At 36.5% G+C, this 11153-nt stretch overlaps 1 protein-coding gene across 1 annotated transcript in view; it reads left to right on the top strand.

Moving 5' to 3' along the window:
• THUMPD3 (THUMP domain containing 3) overlaps positions 1–8323 on the top strand; it is a 28088-nt gene extending 19765 nt beyond the window's left edge. Inside the window, exons 5-10 of the mRNA XM_012646523.1 lie at positions 2069–2138; positions 2771–2859; positions 5305–5420; positions 6911–7021; positions 7660–7783; positions 7986–8323. Coding sequence (XP_012501977.1) covers positions 2069–2138; positions 2771–2859; positions 5305–5420; positions 6911–7021; positions 7660–7783; positions 7986–8138 — 663 coding nt within the window. The 3' untranslated portion in view covers positions 8139–8323. The remainder of the gene's footprint in view (positions 1–2068; positions 2139–2770; positions 2860–5304; positions 5421–6910; positions 7022–7659; positions 7784–7985) is intronic.
• Positions 8324–11153: the final 2830 nt, after the last annotated feature.

Below are 11153 nucleotides of genomic sequence, written 5' to 3' on the forward strand. Positions count from 1 at the left end.
GCCTCCCAGAGTGCTAGGATCACAGGTGTGAGTCACTGCGCCCTGCCAGTTCATGTGCTTCTTGAATGGGGTTGGCGAATTTGTGTTAGAAAGGACATACTGTATTTTGGGAGGTAGAGTAAATTTTGCTGTATTTCATTTCTGTGCAGTGAAGCAGATAAAAGCAGAGATATTTATGTGTCTAAGTGTAAATGAACACAAAAGAGTTTCTACTTGTATTTTTAAATTTGGTACTCACAGCAACCCAAGAATCATCCTAGGGTTTTTCATTTTCAGAGCGCAAGATCTAGCTTTGCTTCTCTTTTGCTCTTCTCTCTTTTATTGGGTGATTCTTTCCACCACTTAGACAAATTTATCTTCTCTAAGCTTCTGTTTTCCATACTGCAAAATGGGTTTGATGTGATACTTAAAGGATTATTAGAATTAAATGCAGAAACATTTGCAAATACCTATTTTATACAGTGCCTGGTGTGTCCTGGTAGTTAAGTACAGTCATGCATCGCCTAGTGATTGGGATACATTCTGAGAAATGTGTCATCAGGTGATTTTGTCATGTGAACATCATAGAGTGTACTTACACAAACCTAGATGGTATAGCCTACTATACACCTAGACTGTATGGTATAGTATTCCTCCTAGGCTACAAGCCTATATAGCATGTTACTATACTGAATACTGTAAGCAGTTGTAATATAGTGGTAAATATTTGTGTATCTAAACATAGGAAGGATACAGTATTATAATTTTATGGAACCACCTTCATATATTTGGTCCATCGTTGACTGAAACATTGTTACAGGGTGCATGACTGTAATTGTATTTCCTTTTCTTCCAATCTTTTGCTTCCTCTTTTGTCTTGCTCATTCAGTGAGTCACAATTCAGCACAATTAGAACATATTAATTCAATGATGATAATAGAAAATTAGACCCATTTGATTAAGGAAAAATTCTTAGTCTTTATTCATTTAACAGACGTTGATTATCTACTGCCAGGCAATATGGTAGAAGCCAGGAATATAGAGAGGGAGTTATTTTGGGTACAAATATTAAAAACCTAAGTAAGCTAGTTTAGGATAGAAAAGTGATGATTGTGCAAGGGAGGAGGTTATTGGAAAGATAAGGAGAAATCTTGGGGGATCCACAGAAAAACTGAATGCTGTCTCAAGAAGGGTAGGAACCACATCTTGGAAAACCACCAGAAACCTAGGCAGCCACTTCGCTCACTCCTTAAAGCCTGTGGACTACTGTCTCCACTCATCACATGCTGTCCCTCATCTAAATTTATATATTTCCAATTTCAAATGAAGAACCCATACTGCCTAGGGTTTTTAGCTCTTTATTCCAGATTCCTGGAAGAGAGGATCTGATTGATGTAGTTTTGGTCAAGTGTCCACCCTGACCCATCAGCAGTGGTTTGGGAGTACAGGATTGCTTACCACCCCAAGATGGTTGCCAAGGATTCTGTTGCTATTTGTTGAGGGGTAGGAATAGGGAGGTAGAGCAGACCAGTTGTTAAATGAGAACCCAGTGTTATTCTCCAAGAATTTGTCTTGTGGAGGCGATAATTATCATACATGTGATAAGTCCCATAACAGAACATGAAAAGATTGGAAGGACAAGAAAAGGTAAGAGAAACCTAGTGACCTCTTACTAGTGCTCCATAGAGGGGGTAGCACTTAAGTACTAACAGTAATGCCTGTAATCCTGACTCTGTTACCTATTAGTTTTGTGTCCCTGGACAGGTAACTTAATGATTCCTTGTATCAGCTTATCTTTAAAATGAGAATAATTATAGTGACCTATCTAACATGGTTGCTATTGAGGATTCAATGAGATGATGCATGGAAAGAGCTTAAATCTATGCCTGGCAAAGAATAAATGCTCAAAGTAAAGCAATTATTTTTATATCAAGGTTATTATCTTTAAAATTAAATTCAGAAGTAAAGGAATACTGAATGTTTAATTGCCAATAAAGTTATATTGATGTATGTTTTACTTGAGACATGTTTCAGTTTTTTTAATGTGATACAGGTTTTTTTTTTTTTTTACTAATTTTTTTCTTTTTAGCTAAAATGTAATACAGGTTTATATGAAAAACAGTACTATGTTTTTTCTAAAAGTGTGCATGAGTGTGAGAGTACGTGTGTGTATGTGTGTGCGTGTGTGTGTTTTAAGAGGTCTAAGAAGCTAAATTCCATCTGGGAATGAAATGGAATTTCAGATGATAGTCAAGGGAGACTTTTAGTTATATATAATGTTTTTTTTCAAATGGTAGGATGTGGAGTCAACATGTTAATTACAAATTGATTTCTTTTTTTTTTTTTTTTTGAGACAGAGTCTTGCTCTGTTGCCTGGGCTAGAGTGCCGTGGTGTCAGCCTAGCTCACAGCAACCTCAAACTCTTGGGCCCAAGCAATCCTTCTGCCTCAGCCTCCCGAGTAGCTGGGACTACAGGCATGCGCCACCATGCCTGGCTAATTTTTTCTGTATATTTTTAGTTGTCCAGCTAATTTCTTTCTATTTTTAGTAGAGACAGGGTCTCATTCTTGCTCAGGCTGGTCTTGAACTCCTGACCTTGAGTGATTCTCCCGCCTTGGCCTCTCAGAGTGCTAGGATTACAGGCGTGAGCCACCACACCCGGCCTACAAATTGATTTTTAAAATGACTGTAGATTGGTGTTCTTTTATGTGCTGGTATCATAGGTCCTCAATATAGCTTCAGGTATCATCCTTGTAGAAGCCTCAGCTTTTGGTTGAATCTCTTCACTTAGGCTCTTCTCTTTCCTCCAGGCTCTGTGATCCTCTACCTTATGATATAATAGTCGATCCAATGTGTGGAACAGGGGCAATACCAATAGAGGTAATAACATTTATTTAGCTTTTAGATAAGCAAGTGATATATCCAGAATGTTCTAAACCTAATGGGCAAATTAGACATAATGAAATCACCAAGGTTCGGTGATTGGACCCAAGAGTTTTAAAGCAATTACAATAGTAAAGTTGGAAATTTTGTGTAAATACTGCAACTATTTAATTCAAATAGCCAAGTGCTATTGGACTAGATAATGATGTCTATTCACTGAATTACAGAGGGAGCTGAGAATTACAAACTGCTGGTGAGTCCTCTTTTTGTAAAAGACAAGCTGGTAGGCTTGAACGGGAAAGGATAATTGAAGGCATAAGCTAAACTGAAGGAAGGAGATTTTCATTTCTATAAAGTGAGATTATGCTTCTTAATCCACTTAAGTTCCTAGAGGGTGTAAGTATAGTTGTAAAAAGGGAAAACCTATGAACATTACTTAGATTTTTTAGGAAGTCTGACAAGCTTACATACCAAATGCTCTTAAATAGTTTTCAAAATTACTATTGAGAGGACTCCTAAAAACTGCCTAAAGCAAAAAAGGAAATGGGAAGGCATTTTCTAAACAGAGAATATTTAACAGTAGATACTGATTCTCCGTGAATAAGTCTCATCTATATGTTTATGAAGAATGTGGAAGAGGGAGCTCCCAGTAAAATTGCTTATATTTGTGTGAAAATACAGTAAGTTCTTCCACATGGTATACTGAAAGCCAATTGGAATAAACTGTGGGGAGACACTACAGATTGAGTGGGCAATAATTGGACAGATGAGCAAGTCCAAAGCAACCCACAAAAGGAAAAATAATCCAAACTGTAATTAGAAAATGGTATCTGTGATTTGGGAGTTAAAATCTAAGAAAGAAGTCATAGTAGTCTATGTAACTACTGTGTTCAGCTAGTGAAATTACTCTGGCCAAAGAGACCCACAAAGAGAAAACCCAACTGTGGTCAAGAAGGATTCTGGGAACAAAGCAGTGTTGTTTTCCAGCATTAACCATGATATGTGTATGAAATAGCAGGTAAGGTCACCACATATTAAGAAATACACAACGGGGGAGGGAGGGGGAGCAAGGGCAACATATGTAACCTAAACATCTGTACCCTCATAATATCCTGAAATAAAAAAAAAAAGAAATACACAACAGAGCTAGAGAATGGAGTCAAAAGGAAAGCCAAAGGGAAAAAAAAAGAAGATAAAAAGATTGAGCCATTTCCATTTAAGAGTAGTCATGAGGTTGCCAATGTAGGAAAATCTAAACTAATATATGATCAAAATGAATAAAATTATGATACACCCTATCAATATAGCGTATATATACAGATTTGTTCATCAAAGTAGTATTTCATCTAGAATACTTTTTTAAGACTTGGAAGTACTGTAAAAAACCCAGCTCTTTGTGATGCTGAAAATGCAAGTAGGTTTTAAAACAGAGGGGATGAGAATCACTAAGGCTTTCATCCAACTCTGTAGGTCCCTTCTCTATCCCCACCCACCATAAATCTGGCACACTTCAACTTCCCTTTTGTTCGAAGTCATTATAGGATTATAGACAGGAGCATGTCATCACCCTCAAGTGTCTGGGCAAAAGAATTGAAGTGCTGTATTGATGGATGACAGGTGTGTTACTGTTTACAAAGGGAGAGGTATTTGCCACTCAGCCTCAAGTAGAGGCAGAACCTTTCTCTGCTTTATGTCACAAACCTTCTGTTAATCTGTATAGAACATTGTTCAGACCTAGGGTCACATGTCACTGCATCCTGCAAATGATGTGAGACAGCTTTGTATTTATGTTCTGCTGACATGTGTTTGATTTAAAATTAGAAAATCCTTTGGTAGTTATCATTCAAATGCCCATGATATAAAGGAAATGGCATTTTATTTTGCAATTCTCAAATATTCCAATATATCATATTATGTAAACTCCTACAACCACAAAAGGGTATAGGCTTAGTCAGTTTGATTTGGTTAATTTTTTCAAACCATGTTTACTTAGGATTTATTTAGGGTTTATTTAGTGTGCTTAGACACTGCTGGGTGAGAGACTGAATAAAATACTAGACCTGTCCTCAAGGAGTTCCTAGATTAATTGGGAGGCACACAAGGAAAGAAATAATTAAAAATAGAACAGGTGCAGTGGCAGAGGTATGTGTATACATAGTGCTTTGGGAGGGGCAGATGAGAGAAAGACAACAGTTTGGAGAGTTGGGGTTGATGTCAGAGAGGACATGACATTTGAGCTGCGTCTTGAAAAGTGGGTAGGAGTTGAGCAAGCAGAGAAAGAGCATGAGGGTATTTTCAGCAAAGGGAAGAACACAGTTGATGACATGTAATGTTTTGCCACTTCAGAAAAGCACTGGATTGTCTTGTTTGTTGGTAATTGATCGAAATAATAATTTTTTGCTGTTTGCTACTTCTGTTTTAATATATACTTTTATCTTCTAGGGGGCTACTGAATGGTCTGACTGTTACCATATTGCTGGTGATAATAATCCACTGGCTGTAAATAGAGCAGCAAATAACATCTCATCTTTATTGACCAAGAGCCAAATTAAAGAAGGGTACAATTTTAATTTAAAAGATTTCTTAGCATCTTCTAGGCTTATATAATCACTTTTTCATAGACTATGAATTAATACCCCGCACACTGTGACATCATTATAACCAAAGTGAACATATTGTGAGACTGTTTAAATTTTAAAAGTTTATTGAAAATAATTTATATTTTATTGATTGATTGATTGACAGAGTCTCACTCTGTTGCAGTGGTGTCATTGTAGCTCACTGCAGCCTCAAACTCCTGGGCTCAAGCAATCCTCTTGCCTCAGCCTCTCCAGTAGCTGGGACTACAGGTGCACTCGCTACCACATCTGGCTAATTTTTCTATTTTTAGTAGAGACAGCGTCTCGTTCTTGCTCAGGCTGCCCTAGAACTCCTGAACTCAAGCAATCCTCCCACCTCGGCCTCCCAGGGTACTAGGGTTATAGGTGTGAGCTACCAAGCCTGGCCTATAATTTATATTTTAAAAACATTTTTTACTTATTTCTCACCTTAACACAACTGTTTTTATTTTCCTTTTTCTTTCCTTATTCATATAACTTTTCCCCCCACATATTGGAAGAGTATCATATAGATTCATTTTAATTTCACAAATTTTTGAATACTGTTTTCACATTGTTTTAATGACTGCATAATATTCCACTGTATAGAAATATTGATTTATATAGTCTTTCCTCTATTTTTGTTACTTTCTAAGTCATTGGTTGTATATTTCATCGATATCTCTGATCTAGTCGCTTAGGACTTTTCCAACATTTATGTATGAATTGCCTGGGAGTACTGTCAACACAGATTCTGATTCAGTAGGTTCAGAATGGGACCTGAGAGTCTACATTTTATAGCAGGCTCCTGGGAAATGCTAATACTGCTGGTCTCTGGATCAACTTTAGATTTTACATGTATAAGTAATTGGGAGGTTTTGATTTTCTTAATATTAACTTGTTTTATTGTGATGAATTCTGATGATATAGCTTGTTTCATTGTTATTGAAGTTTTGAGGCCTAGTATATGATCACTTTGTTTTTTCCAAAGTTCATAAACATTTTAAAATTATTTCCTTTCTGGCCTCTTGAATATTTTGTTGTTCAGACCCTCTCTACCTTTACTTTTTGTCTATTTAGCCTGTGCTATTTCTATCCATTTTACTTTTTTTTTTAGAGACAGGGTCTTGCTCTGTCACTCAAGCTGGAATGCAGTAGTGTGATCATAGCTCACTGCATCTTCAAATTCCTAGGCTCAAGTGATTCTCCTGCATTAGCCTCCCAAGTAGCTGGGACTACAGACCCAGCTGACATGCTTTGAAAACCACTCTTTAACCATTTTTTAAATTTATTATTTTTGTAGACTTTAGGTTTCAGTGTAATAATTTTATCTTATGATTTTATATTTTCTTCATACAACCATTAAAATGTTTATCGATAGTCAAAAAAGTTTTTTTAAGAAAATTACATGCTTCACAGTAAGTGGAAGCACCTTTCCTTTGTCCCAACAGCAAACCATCCTGGGGCTTGCCCATAGATGCTGTTCAGTGGGATATCTGCAATCTGCCATTAAGAACGGGCTCTGTGGACATTATTGTAACAGATTTGCCATTTGGAAAAAGGTAGGAATTGGCTTTTTTAAAAATGAGTTTTACTTTCACCTGTTACACTAGTACCTATTCGTCTTCTAAATCTCATTATTTTCCTTGAGATTCTATTCTAAGTCAGAAAAAAAAATCTTCAGGGACTTTTAGCAGACTTAACAGAGCTGCTTTTCAGTTAGTAACAATATGATGCATGTACATATTGTTCCCTCTGAGAACTGCAGAATGTGTAAACTACATTTTGATCCTCACAGGTGGGTCATCTTTAAATTCTCTGTAATTCACTTTCTGGCCCATTCTTGAATTACAGTGATACTTTACCCAAAAAAGTTAAGGAGGACTTGGTTTTGATTCTGTTTCTCAGATAAATGATTTCTAATCACTGGTTTGGTTTATATAGTTGACTGCTTATTAGGTTTATTAAGAGGCAAGTTATGTAACTATCATAGTTGCCACCCCAAATTTTTCTTCTAGTTCAGAACTCTAAGCAGTTTACTCACTCAGCTTATTTCATTGACACGTAATGGCAAAGCTCTACTTTGTAAAAATACAACTATTTTTCATGCCTCAGGATGCATGAAACTGTCCTCTCATTTCATGTAGTCCTACATATTTGTTCTGCAACAATGTTTGACTCATTAGACCTTCTTTTATAGGATGGGCTCCAAGAAGAGAAACTGGAACCTTTATCCAGCTTGCCTACGGGAGATGGGCCGTGTCTGTACACCTGCAACAGGCCGAGCTGTACTGCTTACTCAGGACACGAAATGCTTTACCAAGGTGCTATACATTTTTGACCTAAGGTCAAAATCTCAACCTGTGGCAACTTTAGGATCTTTTTAAGTAGACTTGGGAGATATTAGTTGGGAATAGGATTTGTTTTCTCTTCCCCTAGTGTTTTGCTGGTGGCAGCTAAGATTCCTAGTTGGTTTAGAAGCAGATTGTGAGCCTAATTGTTTTTATGCTTTTTGTGTGTACACAGGCATTATCTGGAATGCGACATGTATGGCGGAAGGTGGATACAGTTTGGGTGAACATTGGGGGTCTTCGTGCTGCAGTTTATGTTCTGGGACGTACGCCCCAAACTTTTGTTCATCCTTCAGAACAGGATGGAGAAAGAGGAACTCCTTGGTAATGCAAAGAATGAAGATGACTAATAATATCATTCATACTTCCCAACACTGGAAATGTCAGCACGAAGAACTTGCTTTTTGAGAAAAATAGTATTAACAAAAGTGCAGTCTGTACCCTTAAAACCAGTCCAAAGCTCTTCATGCTAGTTAGCAAAAGGTGTGATGGAATTGAAAAAGTCTTATGAGAAAGCAAAGCTTTTCCTTGAAGCTGTTTCAAAGGGGTAGTGGGCAATTAGTATTTTGCTTAAAACACTTTAAAGATGCATAGCGAAAAGCCTACTGAAATGCTCTGGCATTTGGGTTTAGAACATTTTATCTTCAGGCTTCACAGCCTGTTTTCCATTGCGGCAAGTGCAAAGCTACCCTGGCCTAAAGGACAGGCAGAAAACATAATTACATCTTAGGCCACATTTCATTGCCTATCAGCTTTGCTATTCACTTGCTCAAGTTCTTTACCTCAACCTCAAAAAACGAAGTGTTATCACATTTTGTGAACAGGATTTGCCCCATGACAAGAAGAAATTTCACAAGACCTATAGGAAAGTTTACCATCTGCCTTAAGAATTAAAATATGCATCTGTTATTCAGATTAATATATACAATTAAAATAGAGTACCAGGATTTATCAAAGAGATTGCAGAGATACTTTATTGTTAGTTTTATAAAACATTTGTTTATAAATAGCATATACACTGGTAGATAAGGTATGGGACCAACAAGCCAAATTAAAAATTTGTTTTCCTTTCAGTACACAAAAGGTGTGTGTTTCTTTTCAAAGCCAAGCATAAACCTGTTGGCTAGTTTCTTACAAGGGCTAGAGAAAAAGATGATGTATCTTTGAATAAGAAACTTTTTATTTGAGGGTCATGTAAGTTTTTTTTGTTATTTTCTCCTGGATCACTATTCACGTTTAGTTGCTTTTCCAGTTGTAGCCTGTCCTTCCTAAGATTTTGCAGAAAATGAAATAACCTCAACATAAAATACTTGTAAAAATGGTGCTTCCCTGGGACAAAGGGTAGTTGAGGTTTTATGTGGAATTCATTACAGTATTCAGTTTATTCTGGAGCATCTGGCTGCATTCAGCTTAGATTTTTCAGTGTCATGTTATATAATACTACTTATTACTCAAAAGTTTTTAACCTTTTGAGGTCTTCATTTAGAATAAAAGGACACGGTACTTCCTTCCTTTGAAAGAATAGAGTTCACATTAGCAGCATAGCCAACAATCCTAATCTGGTTTTTCTGTGATCTCCTACCCCACATTTAATGAACTGGAACTAGACTGGCATTTTTACCATTATCATAGTGCACAGTTGCATTATTTATAGGTTGAAAACAAAACAACTTTTCACCTCTGACAAAAGAAACCATTTAAACCTCAAACTAAGTGAGGGTTGGTTAGCAATCCACGAAAACAAGTACAAGGACCATGTGTTTTCACCATTGTTTTACAAAGTCAGTGGCACAGTACCTGCTAGCGTGGAAATTTAGTATTTGTTGAGGAAATGAACTTTTGTAAAATTACTTAGTTTTTATGGGAATGATGGGAAAGAGAGTCTGTAATAATCTGAACATAAATACCTGAGTTACAGGCCCTATACTATTATTGGGAATGAAAGTCAATACATTTGAGGGGGAAAAAATGATGTAAACATTGGGAAAGATTTTACAATTGAAATTAGAGGAAGATAGTTATGTCCCGAGACTGACAGTATAACAGTGGCAAAAAAGGGAATGTTTGATTACCCTTATTTCTTTTAAAATGGTAACAAGGCTTTTAGGAAATTTTGCCCAAACTGTAGGCCCTGACTCATCAATGTCAGATAGGAGGGAGGGCTCAGGTCTCCACTGCAAGGACCAAAATGGTAAGTTGAAGACAAAAAAGGAAGGAAATTTGGAAAGTCTGTGAAGTACCTAAAGTACGTTGAAGTCTTAAGTGCTTCATATTTATCAGTAAGACGGACATGGAAAAAGGAAGAGATCCTTATTCTCAAGCACAGCCCTTTCTATTATAAGTTCACGTTAGGTGTCATGTGAAGTTCAGTGAGGACATGGTAAAAGTTTGCAAATTCTATGACAAATAAAATTTAATTACTGTACCTTGTTTGGTATGTTAAAAAGTTCAGAAGCACCACACACAGGTCTGCATACCAAATTTAAAAATGTATATTGTACAATGTGAAAAAAACATAGCCCATTGTTTATAACAGGCCTTACCCTGTTACTCTTTGTACCCTTAATGCATACAAAGAAATTTATTTCTTACAGTTATGGAGGCTGAGAAGTCCAAGGTCAAGGGGCCAGATCTATTGAGAGCCTTCTTGCTGGTCGGGACTCTACAGCCCCAGTGACATGGTCAGGGGGCTGGATGTGCTAACATGCTCAACCCTTTATACTTCTGTCCCAGGGCTAACATCTTTGTTAACCAGTTGTGCTGTTACAACTATTCATTGAAGTTATGGTAGAAACAATTTTTCAACAGAAAAGAGAAATCCTTTTGGTATCTTGTTTTTACCTCAAGTCCAAATTCTGTATTTCCAACTGCCTACTATAGTTTGCTTTATATATTCCACCTAAAACTCACCATGAACATTCTTTTAAAATCTGCTCCTTGTCCCAGCATGCCCATTATCCTAGTCATCCAGGTTTAATAGCAGGAGTCATTTTTTAACTCCATCCAGTCATTCAATAGGTTTTGAGTGTTTATTATGTGTATTGTGCTAGAGCTGCCATTTCTCAAAGTTAGTGGCCTTGGAATCCCTTACATTGTTAAAAATTGAGGGCCTTAAATGCCTTTGTTTACCAATATTTTACCATATTAGAAATTAAAACAACTTAAATATTATCATAACATGTATTGTTAACAGTTTCATGGAAGTAACTATTTATAAAAAAATGTTGGCCCATTTCATTATATAATACTAAAAATATCATATTCATCAATATCACTATCTCTTAAAAAAGGTATTGGGAAGCTGTCAAGTTCCTGATAGTAGATAGACAACTTTTCCCAAAAT

The sequence above is a fragment of the Propithecus coquereli genome, unplaced genomic scaffold (assembly GCF_000956105.1).
Source record: "Propithecus coquereli isolate 6110/MARCELLA unplaced genomic scaffold, Pcoq_1.0 Scaffold107, whole genome shotgun sequence".
Taxonomy (NCBI): domain Eukaryota; kingdom Metazoa; phylum Chordata; class Mammalia; order Primates; family Indriidae; genus Propithecus; species Propithecus coquereli.